Below are 25,574 nucleotides of genomic sequence, written 5' to 3' on the forward strand. Positions count from 1 at the left end.
ATACAATGTCTTTTGTCTTCATATGACGGGGCAATTCGAGTTTGTTATATCTTCAATATATATGACACACCCATACCTGAAGAACACTTTACACTGATTTAGTGGAGCAACACTTAACACTGTTTTAGTCGAGGAACCAGTGCAGTGTGCTTCCTACGCTTCCTACTTCATTAGGAGAGAACACCGTTAATGGATTTGAAACAATTTGATGATTTTTACATAAAAAGGAATAATACATCATTTAGACTTTTTACAATATCTCATTTTATATTTTTGAAGTTTGAACCCATGGGCCAATACAATGTCTATGTGAACATATACATATATGGCTTGAATGATACACTGGGTTTGAATTGTCCTTGGAAGGAAGTGGATGTCTTTGTTAAATGGATGACATAAACATAAGTGATTTGGTATGTTGTTCTCTATTGCTAAACTGAGGGGCAAAATGAACTATACATTGATTTTGTCATATGTATCATATGGGCTATTTAAATATGATATGTTACGTCAAAACTATGAACTATACTGGCGCTTGTAAAAGAATACTTCCACGTATATATATATTTTTAAGTAAGCTAATTGGTATCTCAGACATCTTATCTTAGAAGATCTATAAATGTTTTGGTTTTTGGCACAATTGTCCAACATTTGAAATGGTGTGGCTGCAAATTCGTTTCTTATCCGAATCGTCTCTGAATCATATTATTTTGATTTACACAAAATGTCAAATCACAGAATACTTTTCACAAAATGTTTCAGGAATGATGCTGATCGAAGACAATCCATTCTTTCAATTGTGAATTACATAAAAACTACTCAGTATGCTTTTATTCTTCGTCTAATTAATTTAATTATCTATTTATTAACACTTAAGTTCTCATAAAAAGTTGAAATTAAAATACTGATCGAATTGAAAAGTAAAAATCGGATTGCATAAAATTTGGATGCTGCTAGACTTCGAAGAAAAAACAAAACCATCACAAACGTTGATTCGCGAATAATGTGCTTTCGGCACCACAATAAATCTAGTTTATAAAAACAATGATAAGATTTGTTATGGTTTTAGCGTCATTGATATTTTCAACCGCCGATCACAAGTCACAAGACGTTAGAATGTATGATGAAATTAGTTCTCCGTGAGTCCTTGTACTAAGTGCAATTTAGTGAGGAAGCGTTTGTCGCAATCAGAATTCCTTGCTAGTTGCTGTCAACTTGTGTAGTGTCATCACAGCTTGTGTTCTACGTAAGGTCGCGACAATATGACGTCAGCACTGTCGAACGCCGTTGACCTTTCACTCTGTGACGTCATAATAATACCGGGACAACGAAACTTGCAAGAAGGTAAGATTTTTGCTCCGGCAAATAATCCAATTATTCAGTATAACACGCTGATGTTAGGACAGGAAAAACGGCCGGTCATATCCTACACGTGTGGGTACGCAAACTGACAACAGGAAGGCTTCGGAGTTCTACGTGTGGTGTTAAAGCCATGTTCTAAACACATCGTTTAGACGATTTATTCTAGCATTCGTTTTCGCGCCACCAGAGACAGAGGAATGACATGTAATGAAATGAATAAACGTCCTCGGCCAGTATATTGTGCCGTACCCTGTATTATTGATACCGGGTGTATTTTAGTTTGCATGCCCGTGAGAAATATCTTCAGACACGCATGCTTGTCGTAAGAGTCGACTTACGATATTGGTGGTCAGACTTTGATCGTAGCCAATGTGTTAAGAATGGGCTTAAGAAGTTCGTAGGGCTACGAACGTTTCGAGTATAGCTAGCCTGGTTGCTACATGTGATCGTGTTACATTGCGTAGATCGATGCTCATGATGTCAGTTTCTGGTCTGTCAGGTCCACACTCATTTATTTACAGACAGCCGTTATATAGCTGGAGAATTGATGAGTGCGGCGTTAAACAAACACAAATTAACCAACCAAACAAACTTATATATGTATTTACAAGAGTCGTGAAGTGTGCCTGTGTCGCGCACCTTCTTGTCACAGGTATGATCGAATTACACTGGCCCACTAACCGGAGTCAGTTGATGATCAGGTGGACATGCAGGTGGACTAAGCGATGTCTTTCAATGGCATCACTGTTCGGACTAGCAAACGTGTGTGGTTAAGTTTCCTTCCTGCTTGAACAAACCTAGTGACGGGCAGCAATGTGCCTGGAACACACAGCCAATGGAACATCAACCTTCCCCCTTTATACATTGTATTTGGCATGGACCCAAACTGGACACGATGCCGTTGTATATTGATTGGGGTATTAATATTGTCAGTTTTCACCTTGTGTATGGAAGGTAGCCCAACGTATGGACACAAACATCTCGTTTGCAGAAATTACCTTCTTTTTCGACCCAAACAAATAGAAATGATGATGGCGGTTTTCTTATATTTCAAGCAAACATTTCGACAAACGTGTTCTACGACTCACTTCCTCGACAACAGACGTTCTGCAGTAACTTCAGCAAGGATAATGAAGTCTTACAAACTCGATTGGCAGTATCTAAATTATGTTATATCTTAGGTTTGGATTGCATTACACTGAAAACCACTACGCCATTTTGGTAAAGGGCTTTGTGGGCGTAAACACCACGTTTCATGTGTCATTTGTGCATTACTTACATGCATGCAGTGGATTGGGTGGATTTTTGCTCAATATGTTGATTTTAATGTAGTCATACCTAAGTAGGAAGTACTCTTAGAAGACAGCATGATCTGAAATGTGCATATGCAATAATGGGCATGTTCAAGAAGTCGCGCTCCATCGCTGCTTGACTTTTTACTCGCTTTACTTCCGACTCCAGAGTGTGTTTAGCTATAAACACACATTTTCAGATTTCTGAAGCCGGCATTATAAACATCACAATGATGTGACTGACACGCACGCACGCACGCACGCACGCACGCACGCACGCACAAAACTTGACACAAGTGGACCATCATCCGCCTTCCGTAATTCTAACCAGGGCCAAGATTTTCGAAGCTCTTTTAAAGCTAAGATAGTCGTAACTTAATGTTAATGTATGGCACTTGCGACTATCTTAGCGCCGAGAGAGCTTCGAAAATCTAGGCCCAGGTACGGCAGTGTATCTTCTGAAATATCTAAGCTGATGTTGATACAAAGTAATTGTGGTTCCTATTCAGACCTCTCCTAACTACAAAACCTCAGAATAATAACAACCTGTCGTCTTGAAACAGTATATTTCAGGGGCATGGACACTTTGCTGAACCTCAGTGACAACGAAATCGAGAACATCAGTCTCGACGACGAACTAGTATTGTTCGACCGCATAAAGAAGTACTACTCCCCCACCTGTGACCTCCGTGTCTCCTATCTCCTCGGGGAGGCCGTCGTAGCATCGTCGTACGACTGGGTTGGGCTGTACCGGCCGGGGTGGGCATCAACTAGCGCCTACCTCAGCTACCAATGGGCACCGGTACAAGCTGTCAGTGCGCATGCTCCGAGAAGACGCCGGGTTGTTGTACCCCGGTCGTCATGGGTAAGTGAGTGAGTCAGATTGGTTTGGGAGTTATCAAAAGTGGTGTCACAATGCCTCCAATATATGATCAGTGTCTTTTACAGACACAATGAAGGGTGTGTTACAAAAACGTGTTATTTATCAATAATAAAAGCGACATCTCTTCCTTACAGGGGTATTTGTCTGTCGCTCAAATCAGGAACATCCATAGCGGCAGTCACCGTATCCCGTTCATTGTGTCCATTTTCTGTGCCATTACTTTGGGCTATGCAGATCATGCGGCCAGATTAGTCGACCAGAGTGCGCTGAAGGATATATTGTACACTCAAACATCTGTGCCTGACTACAAACAAAGAAATGTGTTCAATATATTCGACACACCAATCTGTTCATTAACAGCACCTCAAATACATATTCTTTGTTTTGATCGAAAGTGAATTTTAAACGAGGATTCCAGTTAAAAAACAAGACCGGTATGGATTTTGAAATGGCCGAAACAAATGGCGGCTCCAACGAAAACCTGTACCGGGTTTGTTTTCGATCTGGAATATCCCAGTTCAAAAGCCGCTTATGACAAAACGTAGTCCCCAGCAGTGCCACTATGAAAGGATGAGGGAATACAGTAACCGCACCTGGAGGATGCCGGGTTATGTCGTCGCGTTTGGGCTCGTCATTTTCCACGCATTTATTTCAGTCAAATTACCAAAATGAAGACAAGTTGCAGCTCCTCTACGTCTCCGCCAGTGGGGACGTCATCGGCGTCAGCTGCTCATTTCGTATCGGTGAACCCGAGGAACCCGATCTCAACTTTAACGTCCTGGAGCGCCCCCAAGATACAGCGTCTTCCGTGTCGGTGGTGGAGTCCTTCAGCAACAACTTTGTAGGCAAGTCCCATAACGCTAATGCGTGAAAATGATGTGGTCTCGGAACACATGAGAAACACATCTGGGGGAGTTAGGAAGTTTGGATTAAGGCCGATCTGAACAGTCAATATTTTAACGATAAAAAGGTTTATCGGTCTCACGTGGGAAGAAATCCACTAATCCTGAAGATTGTGGGCGTTTGCCACACGATCAACCCAGGAAACACGAGTATGGCGCTGACAGAGCTAGGGTGATAATAAGGAGAATCTGAGGTTCGAACCCACAATCAACCGATCGTTGTTTGCCAAAGGGACAGAATCACTTTTGATAGCACCCAATATTTTTGTTGACCCCTGAATTACATGTTTCATCGGAATAGTGAGTGAGTTTTACTGACTTAGTTAGCCTCTGGTCATCTTTCGGCGTATCAGCTTAATGTTGGCGGTCATAGATGTTTATCGCTTTGATGAAAACCACGAGTATTGGACAAAACAAGAAATATGATCGGGTCTAACGTTCGAACCTCGACCCGCGGATCCGATATGAACTCTGTGTTGCAAACCCATACAGTGGAATGGGTTACCATAAAGCACCAATGCCTAGACGTAATGCTATGCCAGACATGTACATTTTAAGAATTCAAAAAGTTGATGAGTACCTTTGACCTCTTATCTTAAGATGAGTGTTGGTTAAATACCCAAGAATGTATATACTTTACCCCTTAATTCCTTATAACTTGATGAGTTATGTTACACTGAATTCTAACAGCGCCCACTCATGTGATTACTACTGTATGTTATTAATGAAGGGGCGGTGGGGTAGCCTAATGGTTAAAGCGTTGGCTCGTCACGCCGAAGACCCGGGTTCGAATCCCCACATGGGCACAATGTGTAAAGCCCATTTTTTTGGTGTCCCCCGCCCTGATGTTGCTGGAATATTCCTAAAAGCGGCGTAAAACCAAAACTCAATCAGTCAGTCAGTTATTAATGAAAGCTTCCTTGCTATGTCAGACTTGGAAACCATCAGCTTACTGAGTGAGTCGGACTCGGGAAACAGCTCCCCTTCTGACCTAGATGTGGACGTGGACCCACCAGTGAACGTGGCGTGGGACTGCAGCACCTTGTCCGGAGACTTCACTGGAAAGAGTTGGTTGGAAGAACTAGAACTACTGCCTGACAACACCATTGTTAAGGAGTACGAACCCGTCAAGGATCGCTGCTTGGTACCTTACATGCCGGTTCTTCTGAAAGACTTCTCTGGAACTCCTAAAACGTACCAACCCATAACCGACGTTAAAGATCGGCGATCGTATTCCATCTTTTTCGACGAAGATGCAGACGAGGAGGGGATGTCCCTTCTCTTCAAGAAGGATGGTTTAAACACACCAGATGAAGCCAAAAAGGTTCCTCTTCCCAAGACAGCAGTGTCTGAGTATCTTCCCATAGAGTGTGCTATAAAGAAGCTGTATGAGGAGATTTCACCACAACATCCTCAGGACAAGGGGTCATCCATCGCCTTGGAAGAAGAATGTATTCCATTGCTGTCCGACGATGACCTTACGTTGTCAGATGTCCCTCTAGATTCCACTAAGTCACCGACTGAAGTTGAGGTTGATGGTTGCCCGCCTACCTTGTTTTCCGACGAGGATGCCTTTGACAAAGTCATGCCACTCTACAGTGTTGACGAAGGCAGAACTGCCGTAGCAGTATTCAGTACAGAGAAGAAGAAGAGGGTAAGTGAACATGGTACATAAGTCTCAACAATTGTTAATGCTCAACGCCCTGTTTCAGAAACAACCATACTGGTTCAACTATCGTAACATATACTTTAATATAGGCAGTGATATTTATAGTTTAATACATAATATATCAGCATATTTCTTGCACAAACCTATCACGGCTGATGCATTCTTGCTTCGTGCTTTGTAGTGGCGTTTCCTGACAATCTGTGATGATCGTCGGCCATACCATTCACATTGCTCTATCAAGGCTTGAGTATCCCCAGCTAAAAAAGTACCCTGACAAAAGACAGTTTCGTTATGCTATAGCAAACCTATAAATTCACAGTCTGATGCAGATAACGTAAGAGATGGAAATGGGTGAATTTGCTCATAACTATTTATGGTTTCAACAGGCAAAGCAAGAGAAGATAAGAAAAGCTATAGAGATCCTCCACGGCCTCATCAGGCTTATTCCCTCCACCTCCCTGCCACGACCTCTCGGCTGCGCTCCTGACTGCGCCGGGTGTGTTGTGAGTCAGGGGATCCTGAGTCATTACCACCAGCGCTTCCTGGCAGCAGAGGAGGACGTGCAGAAACTCAAGGAAGAGGTGCAGGCTCTCCAGAAGAGCTTGGATGCAAAGGTGAGAGGTGACTCACCCATGAGTCTTATTGTTCTACCTTTACGGGACCGTTGGGAGTATAATTAAGATCACTTTATGAGTATCACAGTACACCATTCGTCTATAGATTTGGCAGGGGCATGGATCATGTGTTTTCGACCACCAGTTTTTCTTGCTCAAAGTAAATCGTTTCCAAACTAGCGACATATAGTGTTATTGCAGACTGAGGTCTACATCAACACTTATTCTTTCATCCAATAGACCGCCTCCGTGATGTAGTGGTTAGAGCGTCCGCCCGGAGAGCGGAAGACCGCGGATTCGAACCCCGACTGCGTCATACCAAAAGACGTTAAAATATGGTACTTGTTGGTCCCTGCCTGGCGCTCGGCATTAATGGGTACAACAAGGACTGGTCGGCTCGGAGTCAGTATAATGTGTCTGAGTGGGGTATTCATGCTTCACTGCGGCATGGTATCTCAGTGGGCTAGCACTATAAAACCAGCTTAAGTCTGGGCTAGTACAAGCAGCCGCACATACACATACACACGCATGCACGTCGTCATATGAGCGAAATATTCTCAAGCACGACGTAAAACCCCATTTCACCTCACCTCTTTCATCCAATAGAAACCAATGACCCATCATAGGCATACCGAGTGTATAGATGATCCTATTTTGTTGTTAAAGGATGCAGCGATTATCAGCGCGAAGGACCACCCCAGCCCCATCCTAATGAGTTCCTTGTCCAATGTGATGGGCATGGTGAGATATGTCCAGAGGACAAACGAAACAAACGCACTCCTGGACCAGGCCCTCACGGTCACCCTGGCCGAGAAACACCAGCTGGAGAAAGGTCAGATTACATCATCCCCAGAGGTAGGAACAATACCGCAGGGTTCTGTCCCGTCTTAACGGTAATGTCGCTTTGTGAAAAACAATACGGCCCTTTAGGTTTAGGTTTTTGAGACAAAACAACAGTGAGGTGGTGATTGTGTTTAACAGGGGTAAAGGGCTGCCCAGTGGTCGGGTTCGCCGCGAATCTCTGTAGAGGTCACCCAGTGGTCTGTTGCGCTGCGAATCTCTGTAGAGGTCACCCAGTGGTCTGTTGCGCTGCGAATCTCAGTAGAGGTCAACCAGTGGTCTGGTTCGTCGCGAATCTCTGAGCAGAGCTCACCCTGGGTTCTCTGGCCCCCTAATCACTGTTTAGAGATGTACCGCTTACTCACATTATGGTCCGCTGATTGTAGGGTGGATATCTGTATTCTGGTGGTCGAAGTAAACCTGTTTGACCTGCGTTAGTGATTCAGCTTTCCCCCGGCATTGGATTGTGAGCGAGTTGGGTTTACGGCGTTTGAACAGTATTCCAATCAGGCCATATCAGCTGTATGTGTGGAACGCCGAAATGATGCAGATCTTAGACGTTTACTACAATGGTGAAGCCCACGAGGTTGTGTAATTGCTTGTGTCAAGGCAATTGTTTGGCAAGAATCTTAGTGTCTTTTTTCCTCAGAGTGCATCCGAAAAAGGTCAGCAGACGGAGGTGAAGGTCGTCAGAGATGAGTCCACAGAATGCCTCACCTCGCCACAGGGTAGGTGTCCTACCACAATGTTCACAGCAGCAGTCACAGGTAGAGTTGTAGCAACTCTGCTCTGAACGCTCATGTAGCAAAATATCACATTGTGAACGCTCATGTAGCAAAATATCTCTTTGTGAACGCTCAGCAGCAAAATATCTCTTTGTGAACGATCATGTAGCAAAATATCTCTTTGTGAACGCTCAACAGCAAAATATCACTTTGTGAACGATCATGTAGCAAAATATCTCTTTGTGAACGCTCAACAGCAAAATATCACTTTGTGAACGCTCATGTAGCAAAATATCTCTTTGTGATTGCTCATGTAGCAAAATATCTCTTTGTGAACTTTGCTCATGTAGCAAAATATCTCTTTGTGAACGCTCAACAGCAAAATATCACTTTGTGAACGCTCATGTAGCAAAATATCTCTTTGTGAACGCTCAACAGCAAAATATCACTTTGTGAACAATCATGTAGCAAAATATCTCTTTGTGAACACTCAACAGCAAAATATCACTTTGTGAACGATCATGTAGCAAAATATCTCTTTGTGAACGCTCAACAGCAAAATATCACTTTGTGAACGCTCATGTAGCAAAATATCTCTTTGTGAACACTCAACAGCAAAATATCACTTTGTGAACAATCATGTAGCAAAATATCTCTTTGTGAACGCTCAACAGCAAAATATCTCTTTGTGAACGCTCATGTAGCTAAATATCTCTTTGTGAACGCACGTGTAGCAAAATATCACTTTGTGAACGCTCATGTAGCAAAATATCTCTTTGTGAACGCTCATGTAGCAAAATATCACTTTGTGAACGATCATGTAGCAAAATATCTCTTTGTGAACGCTCATGTAGCAAAATATCTCTTTGTGAACGCTCATGTAGCAAAATATCTCTTTGTGAACGCTCATGTAGCAAAATATCTCTTTGTGAACGCTCATGTAGCAAAATATCTCTTTGTGAACGCTCAACAGCAAAATATCACTTTGTGAACGCTCATGTAGCAAAATATCTCTTTGTGAACGCTCAACAGCAAAATATCACTTTGTGAACGCTCATACAGCAAAATATCACCTTGTGAACGCTCAACAGCAAAATATCACTTTGGGAACGCACTTTCTGTACTGATTGCTCGTGCAGCACAATATCACTTTCCGGACGCATTTGCCGTGAATTGTTACTTTGTCCACTAAACATACGTGTAGCAAATATCCCCTTCTGAACGCAAGTTTTGTTGACTTCTGTACCGAGCGCAGTAGCAAATGTCACTATATGCTGAACAATCTGGCAAGAACTTTACAACAGGTGTCGTTACCACAGATACGTGCCACTTTGAGGATGAAGAGCAGGACGGATGGAACCGGAAGAATTCAAGGAAAATCGGTAAGCGACCATCTGCGATTACGCACCCCAGTTGGGCGTGGTGACTTATCCCACCGCCTATAGCAATATCTGGATGGAAATACCATCGTTGGGGTCACAGGATTCAAGAACATGAAATATTACGCCGTGTGGTTCCATTGCCACTAATTTTTGGTCTTTCTTGTCAGTCAGAGCTCATGCTCATTGGTAAGATGATGAAGATATCGTAAAAACTTTAAAGTGGGAAATGCAATAGTACATTTTGAATTGTAGATCGTTTGAAGAGGACAATTGTCCACAAGGAGGAGGACCTGGAGACAATGCAGGACAAGTTGTCAGGGCAGCAGGTCCAGATAATCATGTTCCAGGACACCATCAAGGAACTCAGGAAGAACGTCAGGGTACGTTGTCAGACAGTGGGATATCTTCACAATTAACATTCAGCTAAATCTATCAATTCATTTACTGTAATTATGAAAAGCTGAAAAATACACAACTGAGTTCAGTCTTAGACAGTCGTACCCACATTTCTCTCTGTCAGTGTATTTCCGTGTACGGCTGACGACACAGACATTATGTTGTTTCCAGGAGGAGAGAAGACTAGCTAAAACAGCCCGCCAGGAGGTGCTCGCGCTCCGACGTCAAGTCAGTGCTATGACGTCCAGTCGTAAGCGGTTAGCATGGGGAGGTCACGTCACCAGCAAGGACGTCGGCGTGTCCATGAAACCTCAAACCGCCACGGTGGGGACTGAGTCACGTTACCCAAGACGTCACACGTTCGGAGCTCAGGTTTACCCGAAGCCACGGTTCATGTCTGGAGTCTCAGCCTTCTTCCCAGAGCGCAAGGCATTTAGAGAAGACATGAATATGCAAATTAGGACAGGGAAATGCCGAACATGTGGGATGCGCTTCTCGCCCACTGTGGACAGGAGGCTGATCGAGGAACACATCACATTCCACCTTCAGTTCCACATGTAGTTAAACTGATGGCTCTGCCAACAACTTCATCTCTCAAATCTGATTGTCTCGGACCGTCCATGGATCATGCATTATAAATTGGCGACACCGTTTTGTTATTTAGTTGCTATTGCGCCATTTTCATGTCATTTTTTTTTTATGTTGAAAGGGGTGGCTGTTACATTTTGTTATGTCTATTTGGAACACGGGTTGAACTGTTCTGTTGTACAGTTGTAACATTTCTTATGTAATTTTATACCATATTTGGGAGTGTTCGTGAATTTCGATACGCATATTTTAGTTATATTTTACAATCTCTGTTATTTTGTATTCGTTGTATTTTAGTGTCATTTAAACGTCTTATACCTTTTTTGGAGATTGTATAGATAAATATATGAATATTTTCATGGCGTTTGTGTTTGATTAGGATTAAAATAACTATATATTACACACTACCACAACAGAATTACCATCTAGAAACTCTGAGAACAAACAATGTCTCTTTTAAAGTCACCTTGTGAAAGTACACTGGGCTCAGTCAAATTACAATGTTGTATCTGAGGCTGAATTTAAGTGGTGCTGTGCGCCTTTGGGGTTTGCTGGGTTCCAAACTTTGGAGGTTCCAACCTCCCGAGTGTGCTCGACATGGGTTTAATGGGGCCCGAAACCCACATCGGATGCATAAAACAGACGAGCGTTATAAATCTCACAAACGCCCGAGAAACTGACAGTGTCTTATCCAAGTTGTGAAACGAGTTTTGTAAACACATTGCAATATTCACTACATCAGAGTTCAGTTGCCCCAGACACTGATTCATCCATGCACGCCTTGTCAATTTAACATGTGTTCCTGACAACACGCTGTCGACAATTACCAAGAAATATGCAGAAGCCCAAATGGATCTGTTGAAACAATTCAAAATGAGATGTTATTGCACGCATCTTTTCTGACAATTTAGAAAAAAAAAAGACCCGTGAAATTCTGGGGTAGGTCTTCTGCAACCCATGCTTGCCACAAAAGGCGACTATGCTTGTCATAAGAGGCGACTAACTGGATCGGGTGGTCAGGTTCGCTGACTTGGTTGACACATGTCATCGGTTCCCAATTGCGCAGATCGATGTTCATGCTGTTGATCACTGGATTATCTGGTCCAGACTCAATTATTTACAGACCGCCGCCATATAGCTGGACTATTGCTGAGTGCGGCGTAAAACTAAACTCACTCACTCACTAGAAAAAAAGAAACCACACACTACCGATAATAATTTCTAACATCCCAAAACACGACGTTTAAATGTTTTTCCACTGTTACAACAGCAAGATATCTTGTAATGTTTGAGTGTTCGAACCTCAGTAGCGGAAGCTATATTAGAACAGATAATGTCGCTGGGATATTGCATGCACAATCGCCAGGTTAATTAAACAGCTTTGAGAACAATGAGATGGGATGGAGAATGTGGACTGTTACAGCGCACAGACGTGTTCTGTAAGCAATATGTGACCCCTGAGTGTCACGTGGTCTAGGTCAAGATGACCTGACCCGATAGTTATTCTGCCATTTTCATGTAACGCGGACGTACTTGTACACAAGGGGGAAACTAAAGTATCGGAAGTAGGCAGTGCTAAGTATAGCTTTTAGATCCGAACTTTGTAAGTGTGGCTTTTGTTGTTTATTTTACAATGCCAGTCATTATGATTACCATCGAAGAAATAAGGCATGGATCCAGGCAAAACTGATATCAAGAAGATATCATTAATACAGCATGGATGCTCCACCAATGTTCGATCTAAAGGTCCTGAAATTACAAGTAAGTCACTACTGTTGCTGCTGCTACTACTACCACTACTACTACTACCACTACTACTACTACTACTACTACTACTACTACTACTACTACTACTACTACTACTACTACCACTACTACTACTACTACTGCTACTACTACTACTACTACTACTACCTGGTCAGGCTCGCTTACTTGGTTTGTGCATGTCATCGTATCCCAGTTGAGCAGCTCTAATGAAATCAATCACTGGATTGTCTGGGATTCGATTATTTACAGGCGGCCGTGTGTCTGAAATATGATTAACTGTGGAGTTAAACAGCAAACATCTACTACTATTACTACTTCTACCACTGCTGTTGCAGCTACTACTACAGCAAACCAAGCTTCAGATACATACAGTGAGGAGTTTGTTAACAAAAGCATACAATTTCATTATTTTAATCAAAACCTCGTTCATGGTCACATATCGTGGTTAGCGGATCCTTCATTAGGCTGTTCACACGACAAACACGCGATAACGGAAATATATCCTACCCACAATCCAACCACCCGAAACAGACACTGTGGTACAGTCACACAGTCCCGACTTACGTTGAACTTCCGACCTCTGGTGCGTACAGAGATTCTCGATGTACACACTTAACGAACACCTAAGTATCATATTCGAAACTGACTCATACTAAAAGTATAATTACAAACGCTATCACAACGTTAGCTGTCTGATAACCAATCCCTGAACCACTGCACACTGAAGGTCCAACACACGACATTCCTGCATCAAGGACATCGCCATTGAATAACCACCTTTTGTTTGTCAGCCTCAAACATGGTCGTGTACGTTCTAACAGTTTAGTAATCATATACCATATTAAAATAGTACGCAGCAGAAATACTTAAGCTTCATCCAAAGTCCTTGAATACACTGTAACATATACGTGACACTCAAATATCAACGGTATGACCAACACATGATCAATATATATTTACCTCTTCGAGGCTGCAAGGATAAACCAGACGAATAAACATTGTATATACCTTGTATAACCAGATAAGTAAATGCACTATAGTGCCAGATACAAAGGTATCCTATTATATACGTATATACACCTTTATACATACGTCACATTGTTGAGCCTCGATACCACTAGGGTCGAGTCGGCTATCAGTACAGCTGACATAATTACAGATAAACTCAGTGGACGTATATCTGACCTTGGCTAGTGTGTAAATATCTCCGCCATCTGTGTGTTGTATATAGTCTGTTGTAGTTGTAGGTGTTGCTGCAGACCACGATGTTGTGGGCCATTATTTCCTTCATACTGTCGCTGTTCGGACAGCACTCTTTGGGACAAGGCAACTACGGCTTCACCTTGAATTCATGGGATGTCATTGGAGATCTGAATCATTTCTGGAAAAGTACCGGCTTCTGGTGAGCTGAATGTGGTATAATTCCAGAGTTTATTTAGTCATTTGGTATGTGTTAATCATATTGCAGCATCGTATTGCAATATATTCTACACCACATACATGTATATTGTTTACATCGTGTAAGACGAACGTGGCTCATGAAAACTGTGATGTTTTACTTTCTACTTCAGTGCCTCTGTCTTAGGTAAACTAGTTCTCTAGGTGGTTATTGTTTGAGTGGCCTCGGACGTGTTCGAATCCCTGTTCCTCAAGCTGGCAATGTTTCTAGGTTGGTCAGCACCATATCCATGTGCGTGAATTTAAAAGTGATGGTTTCAAAATGTCCATTAATCTCAAGTTTCAAGCTTTTCTTATGACACTTCTTCTAAATTCAGTCCAAACAATGAAGGAATAACAGTAACTAAACATTAACTAAACATTAACTTGACACTGGCTGGACAGTGGCTGGACAGTGGCTGGAAAAATCGTCTGTCCTCTGAGCCCACAGCACACAATCCTATAACGCTCTCTTAGAAACTTAAAGTCATGTCTTACGTCCTCAGTATCTTCTCACAATCTTTCGTTTCACATGTGTATCTTAAATTCTTTGTCGGACACTTATCGTTGTTGATCAGGTCAGAACCCATAGGACCCCCAAAAGACAATTAGTCTATAAGTGTTAGTTACAGTGGTGTATCACAGCTATCACCAATCCTGGGAAAAGTATCCTCGGACATCCGCTGGCAGCAGGGGCTGGCAGATTCTTAGATTTGTCCCTGTGTTTAAATTTTGGTTTCAGCCGAGGTGTTGCCGTTGTCGATGACACTGTGTGTGACACTGAGACAGTGTCTTTGGAATAATGATACTAATTACTACAAAATTGATTGACGTCATGAAGCTAAACACAGAGTGAGGTTTCAAACAGATTACGGGCTATTTGGCTGGTAACGTCAAGTTGTAGAGTTGAAATTAACTGCAGATATGACAATTGCAAATGGCTGAAACTAACGTTTTTAATTCCATACATTAAACAAGCAATTTCTGAAAAACTTTGAGTCAGCCAGTAAGGTATTTTGCACATATTGGAGTTAGTAAACCTTTAAGATGATATAGTCGATTTGTCTCAAGTTAGGTTTCAAAGATTTGAGTCAATACACGAGGTAGGTTACGGACTAATTGGTTGGAAATGTCACTTTGTAGAGTTGAAATTAACAGTAGATATGACAAATGCAAATGGCTGAAGCAAACGTTTTTACTCTCATGCATTCCCAATTTGAACAAATGGTTCCCGAGGAGCAAGGTCTTTTGCAGGCATTGGTAAATTGGAATTGGTAAGCGTAATTGGTAAACATTTCATATGATTAAGGTTAACACATTAAATGTTTTTGCACATTTTACTTTAAGTCCTCCACTTCCGCATTCCGATGCCGCCAAGTTTGACCTGAACCCAGACATGCAACAGAACCTGGCCTACATTGGCGCCATGCCACACAGAGGGGATAGAACAGGTCCGGATACACTGGCTACTCGAGCTCATCAAGGTCACAAGGTCAGTTGGTGGGTCGCGATACATACATAAGGACGACCGCAATCTTGGTATTTAATGATAAACTAAAAGCAAACCTTTCACGGATCTACATACGAATCCGATAATAGGATGCCCTTGTGTCCTTGAGCGTTTTTTATTCTTTTTGTCTGTGAATTAAAAGACAATATATATTATAGTCTCGAAAAGTCAGACCGAAGACAACTGAGCATTTACAATTTACAAAATACTTAAGGCAATATAAATAATAACGTTATCTATACTCGCACCTCGGAATAACGGATAATCAGTACCTCTTGAATTAATCTTTGAAGTTAAAAAATGTAATGCTAACGCATATATGTGCAGTGTCAACAACGGCAACGCGACGTACGACTTCTCCGACCTGGACAGCCTGATGGACCTGCTGTACGTGAACGGCCTGAAGCCGGGGTTCGAGATCATGGGTAACCCGTCTAACGTGTACACGGACCTGGAACAGAAGGCCCAGGTGTACATGTGGAGGGACATGGTACAGGCCATAGCACAGAGATACATCAGTAAGTCTTGGGGTCTCTCACTGGAACCATACTATTTCACATTCTATAGGCATATATAGGGCTTGGTTAATTGTGTTGGTGTCAAGATGCTACCAACAAGGCACAGTTGCCACCAACTGTAACTGATGACGGTATAAATGGTGGTGAATGCTTTTAATGATGTAACCGACTATAACACAAGAGACTGGGGTCTGTGCTTGTCACGTTATGTTTCAGGTAAGTATGGGCTGGACTACGTGAAGACCTGGAACTGGGAGACATGGAACGAGCCTGACTGCGGGGACTTTGATAATCTCAAGTTCACTATACAAGGTATTCACATCACACTGGACATCATCGCCGTGAAGTCCTTATAACATATACGGTTATCACGGATAACAAGACTGAAGGCCTGAGCGTAATTATATTTTAGGTTACCATTTCATTCAGTCCGCACGAAAACCTTTTAATAAGACTAATAACCGCCAAATTGCCAAAATGATTTTGATATTTGTTTTTTCAAAGTTCATCGAGTACTAGGCCAAAACATGAAAGACAAAAAAAAGTTTCCCAAGGTCGTGGAGGTCATTTTGATTTTAACAATTCAGTTATTTCATTCCGGTTCCGATTTCAAGTTTTCCCAATTTTTGGCATTTCAAATGTATATTTTTCGCTCATCTAGCGCCATCTTTTAACTAAATATTCATTTTTGTTTCTGGATGTGGTATTTTCATTCGCTCGTCATCTTGCCACTTTATAGATCCAGAATGTATGAGGACCATGTATTTGGTTGATGGTAGTATGGCTCCCTTTCCTATACCGAATCAGTTTAAGTTAGAAGCCGGAAGTAGTCAATGTGTTTCAACCTTTCACAATATGCAATCTGCTTGCTATGATATTTGCCAGCTTTGAATCACACAGATTTGAAAAAAAGATGTGAATTGTCAGAGGAATGAGGCTTAACGTCCTTTTAAACTTACATGTGACCTACTTTGTGTAGGCTTTCTGAATTACTACGACGCATGCTCCGAAGGCCTGAAGGCGGCTGACCCCTCCCTAATACTGGGCGGGCCTGGGTCGGGCTGCGATTCCCTCCGGAGCGGGATTCCCAGGTTCAAGAAGAAGTTTGCAGAGACCTTGCTGGATCACGTGGTCAATGGAAGAAACTACTTCACTGGCGAGAAGGGCGTCAGGATCGACTTCATCTCCCTGCACAGGAAGGTAGGTTAAACTCTGGAGCAATATGTATACAGGGGATTCATTAGCTGTCTGTGGGGATCGACTTCATCTCCCTGCACAGGAAGGTCGGTTAAACTCTGGAGCAATATGTATACAGGGGATTCATTAGCTGTCTGTGGGGATAAACTTCACCTCATGTTACAGGAAGGTTTGTTAAACTCTGGAGCAATATGTATACAGGGGATTCATTAGCTGTCTGTGGGGATCGACTTCATCCTCATGTTCAGGAAGGTTTGTTAAACTCTGGAGCAGTATGTATACAGGGGATTCATTAGCTGTCTGTGGGGATCGACTTCACCTCATGTTCAGGAAGGTTTGTTAAACTCTGGAGCAGTATGTATACAGGGGATTCATTAGCTGTCTGCGGGGATCGACTTCACCTCATGTTCAGGAAGGTAGGTTAAACTCTGGATCAGTATGTATATAAGGTATCCATTATCTGTCTGGTGAGGATCTGCCTACACGGAGGCAGGTCTGATGTTGTGTGTACATGAAAGACACGGTGCATTAGCGGTCGTGCACAAGACATCGCAAACCGTTCCGCGGAGTAGCGTCCCTTAGTTGCACAAGAACCCGTTGATTCTAGTATCAGTATCAGAGACTGTTGATTATCATTCGTACAATGGTAAATAGGGATATTAATAAACGTGTACCATGTACTGTATCTCATATCTGACATATATCTTGTCATTGTCAGGGGGATTCCCACGCTGCCAACATTATAAATGCCGAGGTCGATTCTATGGGGGTCATCCGGAAGCTACACCCTAGCCTGGCCAACAAGCCTTTCTATAATGAGTGAGGATTCCTGTATAGTATGAACAGATGGGAAACGCTGGTCCACAAGATGGTTGTGAACTAACGACCTTACTTGATGCCATTTGAACTTTTGACATTTCTGCGTCCACGTCAGAACTGAAGTTGATAGAAGTTTCACGGTGCCAGCCCCAGCTTCATACACTGAATTCTGAGAACCGTCAATATTTTGCCTCTGGCTCTCATTGCTCACCGCTATATATATACACTTAACACAAATCTCACAATCGCGGTGAAAGAGGTGCGATTTTTAGATACGTACCTGAAAATATATCGAAAACAAAGTGAGTTGTAACATATATCATTATATCATATGCGTAATACATATTCCAAATAGTGAAGCATCGTCCATGCATCCTGAGCGGTCATTGGTCTGAGCACTGGCAGGTTTCTTTCTGGTAGGAACATTATATTCATGTGAATGGTGCGTGATCGTAGTGTATAAAGACCTGGGTCTGGCCCTTAGTCTCGAAACGTTCCTAGCCCTAAGAATTCTTAACTTTGATATAGCCAATGTGTTAAAAATGGGCTTAAGAAGTTCGTAGGGCTACGAACGTTTCGAGACTAAGGGCCCAGACCCAGGTCTTTATACACTACGATCACGCACCATTTACATAAATATAATGTTCCTACCAGAAAGAAACCTGCCAGTGCTCAGACCAATGACCACTCAGGATGCATGGACGATGCTTCAATATTTGGAACATGTATAAGGACACTGGTTCGTAACTTTACGACCTGTCGCAGTTCAATTTACTATATGCTTACGAATGTCATAGCGCTACGAATGCTTTGTGGACCGGAACCCTGTAAGCCTCTGATGACGAATACTGGGTTGTGGATTGAATACTGTGTATATGTCCTGCTTCACAGCGAGGCTGACCCCCTGGTTGGATGGAGTAGACCGGAACAGTGGCGGGGAACGTCCAGATATGCTGCTCTTGTTGCCAAGGTAACAGTTGATTACTCCATCAGGATCATCAGTATCAAATTATATATAACTATACATATGAGTACATATGCAAACAACATCTGTAAAATGTATACGTCTCAACCGAATCACTGTAATTGCTAATGGTCATGTTTTTCTCTACTTTGCATCAATATAATATCCGATTCGATCATAGTAGATGAGTTATTTGCCATGGTGTGACAAATATAGCAATATGAAAGAACAGGATTCCAAACGGCATTACCATATCCTGTGTTTCAGTGTTTGGTCAGCATTGAGCTTTTTATTGAAATTTGCATCATATTTTCTATTTATTTCAGATTGTAGCACAACATCAAAATATCATCATACGTAACCAGACTGGAAATATTAATTATCAGTTGCTAAGCAACGATAACGGCTTCTTAAGTTATTACCCAAATCAGTTTACACAGCGCACTCTTCTAGCAAGGTTTCAAATGAACAACACCAGTCCTGCTCACGTGACCTTTGTCCGGAAACCAGTCTACGCTGCAATGGCAATGCTCTCGTTGCTGGGCGACCAACAAGTTAGTTTAGACAGCGGTGGTGAGTTGTTTTTCCGTTTAATGTAACGTCAAAAGTTACAAGACACTCCATAAGTTCCTGCATGGTTTAGAGGTAATGCATAGTAGTAGGCCGTGATGGTTATGGGTTCATAACATCAATCACTAGATTGTCTGGTCCACATTAGGCTGTGTGAAGTCCAGCTTCATATAGTGAAAGTATTGATTAGTGCGGCATAAAACAACATCGACGGTCACTGACCCCCTGTCACATCTGTTGCAGGCTTCAACTGTGTGACACTGGGCTCGGTGTGTGGCCTGGCGACCCTCCATCAGCCGCCAGCCGACCACAACAGTTCCGACAGGTACAGTACTGGTCAAACATACCTTAACACTGCCCGTCACATAGCCATTCCTTAATAACGTACACAAACCGTGAATTCGTTTGTACCATACTCTTGGACAGTGGAGAATACATTACCATTGCAACAAACTAATTTTGAAAACCTTTCTCGAATGTAATCTTCAGATAGATACTAGTAACAGATAGATTTTTGAACTCAGACAATTTAAATAACATACTTACAAAATTAAGACAAGGCGATTCAGTCTTAATTCAGGTTTGAACAAGTATCTCAACTGCCGATATGGCCGCTGACAAGGGATTCAGATATCCGGTAAATATTTGAAAAAGTCACCAACAGAGTAGTTCATTAAGCTATTTCATTTATCCGGTCAGTGTTTGAGAAAGGTCATCAGCCGAGTGATGCAAGACGATTATTTCACTCCTGGACAATATGGACACGGTGGTAGCATTGTTCTCTTCTGCGACAAGTACCTACTTGGGTGATTGAGGGAACATTGTGATGTACGATCTTGAAGATGGTTGACATGATTGAATAAAGCAGCATTGCCACCGTCACGTCAATATTAACTTGTTAGGTTTGTTTTCTCTACCTCTCCTACTACCTACTCACACGTGGACATCGTGAACGTCTTGACATGTACGTCTCAACAGCTGGCAGAGTGCTCTGATGATCTACAACAGCAACGACGTCGACGATGGCAACTGGGGTATTCTCAATGTGGACTGGAACATCAGACCTCCACAGGGCACTGAAGGTAAATATATCAATATTTGAATTGTCTGCTAAGTAGCAAGTATCAGTTGTGAGTCCCTTAAAATTTTGAATCTAGCTTCTTTCATTATATTTCGTGGAGACAGGATTGACCTTCTTTTCTTGCTTGGCAACATTTCCGAAGAGATTCTTTTAGCTTCCACCTTGTTTCCCGTCTTTAACGATACCTTAATATTTGGGCGGTGGGGGTAGCCTCGTAGTTGATGCGCCAGCTGGTACCGCTGAAGAACCAGGTTCAGTTCTCCACATGTGGACAATGTGTGAAGCTCATTGCTGGTGTCCCCGCCGTGATACTGCTCACTATATGAAAGGTAACTGAATTTGGCGAGGATATTGTTCAGCTCAATTCATGCGGCGTTAAGGACGGTAAGCGGTGTTATCTGTAAATCACCATTGTTTCCAGAGCTGTTCATGGTCCAGTACGGGGTCAACTGGGACATGGGTGATCCCATGGGGGTATGGGGAGGCCTGTACAAGGCACCCGACTTCCCTACAGTCGCACAGTTCAAGTCCATCAGGCAACAACAGGTAACGCCAGCAGTCTTAATGATTTCTTCATGATGAAAGATCGGGTGTGAATAGTGCATCGATCTACTCTACCATCTCACTATATAACAGACACAGGCTTGACAACCCATGATGCTTTTCTATGGGGAAAATGCGGGAGTTAAATCTGCCTGAGTAAAATGATGCCGAAGGCGACAGCTGGAGTAGCAATAACTTTGACATTTGGGTGGCCTCCGAAACCCTTTACAGATCAGCGTCCCTGTAAACTGAACCAAGTAACATACAATACTATGCAGGTGTCGGAATAACCCGAGTGTATAGGCCAAACCTTTCACCGCCAAACTAACCTGACCTTGGGATACCTTTACTGTACAGTATTAAATAGGAGACTATGCAGGTGTCGGAATAACCCGAGTGTATAGGCCAAACCTTTCACCGCCAAAATAACCTGACCTTGGGGTACCTTTACTGTACAGTATTAAATAGCAGACTGCATACCCGTCAGTCAAACCCAGCGTTGAAGAGTGCTGGTCGACCAGCTGTGTTGTATTTGTCTAGGATGTACTTATATCCACGTTATATCTCAGGGTCCAGTGAAGTGGACATCGTACCCGGTGCCGGCCAACGTTTCCCAGGTGCCGATTCCACCCATGTTCCAGCTCCTCACAGACAACGTGCTTCTCATGCACCTGTGTGCCAAGTCCAAAAACCCTCCGGAGCAGGTGCGTGGCTTGTGAGCCAGAGGTTCTTGGGTTGTGGGTCAGAGGTGCGTGGTCTGTGAGACAGTGGTTTTGGGGTTGTTGGTCAGAGGTGCGTGGTCTGTGAGACAGAGGTTCTTGGGTTGTGGATCAGAGGTGCTTGGTGTGTGAATTGTGATTGGAAAGCTACAGGCATTCTAGCAGAAGCCTTAGCTGAGCGAGCAGCTTTTATCAATATCCTAGCAATATCACGGCTTCACATATTGTATAAATCTAACTCGGCCTTATAAGTAACGAATGAATGAGACAATTACATATGAATCAGCCTCTCTACGTTATCCTTTCCATGTGTTACAGGTGACTGGTCTACGCTTCATCAACATCACCTCAGGGCAGATCCTGGTTGTCTGGTCTGATGACAACATCAAGACCAAGTAAGTTATGTCAGTGCTGCAGAGGTTCTGGCACGATGGTCAAGTGCAAAGGTTCTAGTATTTCAATGGTTCAGGCACAATGGTCAAGTGGTGTAGAGGTTCTAGTATTTCAATGGTTCAGGCACAATGGTCAAGTGGTGTAGAGGTTCTAGTATTTCAATGGTTCAGGCACAATGGTCAAGTGGTGTAGAGGTTCTAGTATTTCAATGGTTCAGGCACAATGGTCAAGTGGTGTAGAGGTTCTAGTATTTCAATGGTTCAGGCACAATGGTCAAGTGGGTGTAATGGTTCTAGTATTTCAATGGTTCAGGCACAATGGTCAAGTGGTGTAGAGGTTCTAGTATTTCAATGGTTCAGGCTAGGATGTTCTAGTATTTCAATGGTTCAACAATGGTCAAGTGGTGTAGAGGTTCTAGTATTTCAATGGTTCAGGCACAATGGTCAAGTGGTGTAGTGTAGATTTCAATGGTTCTAGTATTTCAATCAATGGTTCAGGCACAATGGTCAGGCACAAAGTGGTGTAGATGTTCTAGTATTTCAATGGTTCAGGCACAATGGTCAAGTGGTGTAGAGGTTCTAGTATTTCAATGGTTCAGGCACAATGGTCAAGTGGTGTAGAGGTTCTGGTATTTCAATGGTTCAGGCACAATGGTCAAGTGGTGTAGAGGTTCTAGTATTTCAATGGTTCAGGCACAATGGTCAAGTGGTGTAGAGGTTCTAGTATTTCAATGGTTCAGGCACAATGGTAGTGGTGTAGAGGTTCAATGGCACAATGGTCAAGTAGAGGGTGTAGATGGTTCTAGTATTTCAATGGTTCAGGCACAATGGTCAAGTGGTGTAGAGGTTCTAGTATTTCAATGGTTCAGGCACAATGGTCAAGTGGTGTAGAGGTTCTAGTATTTCAATGGTTCAGGCACAATGGTCAAGTGGTGTAGAGGTTCTAGTATTTCAATGGTTCAGGCACAATGGTCAAGTGGTGTAGAGGTTCTAGTATTTCAATGGTTCAGGCACAATGGTCAAGTGGTGTAGAGGTTCTAGTATTTCAATGGTTCAGGCACAATGGTCAATGGTCAGGCACAATGGTGTAGAGGTTCTAGTATTTCAATGGTTCAGGCACAATGGTCAAGTGGTGTAGAGGTTCTAGTATTTCAATGGTTCAGGCACAATGGTCAAGTGGTGTAGAGGTTCTAGTATTTCAATGGTTCAGGCACAATGGTCAAGTGGTGTAGATGTTCTAGTATTGCAATGGTTCAGGCACAATGGTCTAGTTGTGTAGAGGTTCTGGCACAATTGTCAAGTGGTGTAAAGGTCCTGGCACAATGGTTTAGTGGTGTAGAGGGCAGTGGTTTTGATACAAGTTCAGTTGGCATCATCATCGTCATCGACCCGAGACATTATTCTCAACAAAAGGTATTTTGAAACAGATCCAAACAAACGTTTGGTTTTGATTTTCGTGCAGTTTTGAAGATGTTCACTTCGTACTTGCAAGGAAGTCTTTACCTTCATTCACGGTGATTTATTATCCATCTGATGCTAATGATACGATACTGTCTTAAGACAAACGCCAACTAAATTCTTTCACGGCTGAAGCACCTGCTGCCCCGCATGCCGTGGGACACACGCCCGTAACATATTTAGCATCTGGACTTCCGTAGCCATTTTAGTGATCAGGGAAACATCTTTTCAAGATAAAGTTTGTTCATTGCAGTCTTCTGATTCAGTGAGAGTTATTGATGGCTAGCGGTGTATAGGCCAAACGTTCGCTTGCAGAATAGACATAGGTTTTGTCAGGTTTGTTGTGTTTTCAAGCTTAGGTTACAATGAGAATTCTCGCTCTGTTAGAGACAGTTACATGTGATCACCGTACACCACATGATACAAAAGCCAGAGTTGAGGCAGTCAATATTAAAGATGGTCTTTGTTTGACTTGTATTGTAATGGTTGCGGAAAGTCTCTTTCGTTTCAAATGATTTCGCCAGAGCCTGTTTGGATATTTTTAAAGTTGCCTAATTCATGCTAATCTTGGTTCTGCGGAAACATTCATATCAGGTCTCTTCAGCATTTGCTTCATGCTAAAGTCATTCATATCAGGTCTCTTCAGCACATCAGAGACATCTGAGACACTCACCCTGCCTAAATGTTCCTTATTTCAACAGATGTATATTCACGTACATCGTCGAGTACTCTGCTGATGGATCAGAAGCCGGGTTCAAGAGGGCCAACGAGGAGGACACAATCGTCACAGCAGTCGTCATTGCGCCGCAACCTAATCCTGCCACAGGTACGTTCAAGATACTAACCAAATGTTTCTACCAGTAGACACCTGTGAAACGTTAAATGTACACTCCACTCGTAATGTTATATCCTACCCATGCCCGTGGGTGGGTGTCACCTGAGTGGTAAACATGAAAACAGAAGCGACATAACCATATGAAGCAGAATGCACTGAGTGCTTCTGACTGAAGCCTATGGCTCAGACACGCTGACTTGGTTGACACATGTCATCGTATCCCATTTGCGTGGATCGATGCTCATGCTGTTGATCATTGGATTGTCTGGTACAGACTCGATTATATACAGACCGCCGCCATATAGCTGGAATATTGCTTAGTGCGGCGCAAACCTTAACTCACTCACTCACTCACTCGATGCGACATGAATCTCACTCATTCAGCAAACGGTAAGATTCAATGTCTGTTGTTGTGTCCAGGTTACATCGGAGACAAGATGGTGACTGGGAGCTACAGGGTCAAGGCCGTGGACTACTTCAAGAGATCAGGGCCATACTCACAAACTCAGATATACAAATAACATCTCCCGGTGCTATTTCGGGGTATATAACGAAACGTTGATCATGTATTGAAATATGAATTATAACACAAATAAAAAGTCAACTGTGTATGTAGCTTATATATTCAAGTGTGAGTTCCACATGCTTTGATATTACGTACTGGAACCTTTCCTGTTTAATACATGCTGACGTCACTGATCAGATCTGGGTGAATGTTGTCAGCAACAGGTAACTCTAGGGCATTGCCGTTACTCCGCTTTGAAAAGAGGATTGTATCTATGTTCACTCCAATACCAGCGCTGCTGCTACTACTAACGCCACATTTAGTTACACTTAGATACGTTGATATGCATCAACCATCTCATCGAGCCTGACCACCCAGGTAGTAGTAGTAGTAGTAGTAGTAGTAGTAGTAGTAGTAGTAGTAGTAGTAGTAGTAGTAGTAGTGAGAGAGAGAGACTTTTATTCAGTAAAGGGGCCACAGGCCCATTATACATCAGGTGTACAGAATATACAATCATTAAGCACCGTACAACATCATGAGAGCTGCACAATTATACATTTGTGGGTACGAAGACTGAAAGAAATTTATTTCGTTTTTTTATGGCGA

The 25,574-nt window shown here is 42.7% G+C and overlaps 2 protein-coding genes across 2 annotated transcripts; both read left to right on the forward strand.

The window, feature by feature from the left end:
* Positions 1 to 1,273: 1,273 nt before the first annotated feature.
* Positions 1,274 to 11,008, forward strand: LOC124262707. The gene is made up of 10 exons (XM_046697233.1): positions 1,274 to 1,344; positions 3,218 to 3,519; positions 4,193 to 4,382; positions 5,372 to 6,093; positions 6,495 to 6,722; positions 7,389 to 7,577; positions 8,212 to 8,290; positions 9,592 to 9,669; positions 9,922 to 10,049; positions 10,237 to 11,008. The coding sequence occupies exons 2-10, from the start codon at positions 3,232 to 3,234 to the stop codon at positions 10,624 to 10,626; spliced, it is 2,292 nt and encodes a 763-aa protein (XP_046553189.1). The 5' UTR covers positions 1,274 to 1,344; positions 3,218 to 3,231; the 3' UTR covers positions 10,627 to 11,008.
* Positions 11,009 to 12,157: 1,149 nt separating this feature from the next.
* Positions 12,158 to 25,072, forward strand: LOC124262708 (alpha-L-iduronidase-like). Its single transcript, XM_046697234.1, is given in 17 exon segments — positions 12,158 to 12,414; positions 13,668 to 13,822; positions 15,205 to 15,289; positions 15,291 to 15,349; positions 15,695 to 15,885; positions 16,102 to 16,197; positions 16,865 to 17,085; positions 17,801 to 17,901; positions 18,793 to 18,871; positions 19,192 to 19,438; positions 19,679 to 19,760; positions 20,414 to 20,517; positions 20,938 to 21,062; positions 21,629 to 21,763; positions 22,097 to 22,173; positions 24,330 to 24,454; positions 24,884 to 25,072. Coding segments are annotated over 17 exon segments (2,028 nt in total). The 5' UTR covers positions 12,158 to 12,369; the 3' UTR covers positions 24,985 to 25,072.
* Positions 25,073 to 25,574: the final 502 nt, after the last annotated feature.

This window comes from Haliotis rubra, unplaced genomic scaffold (genome assembly GCF_003918875.1).
Source record: "Haliotis rubra isolate DU_JTF1 unplaced genomic scaffold, ASM391887v1 Scf85, whole genome shotgun sequence".
Lineage (NCBI taxonomy): Eukaryota > Metazoa > Mollusca > Gastropoda > Lepetellida > Haliotidae > Haliotis > Haliotis rubra.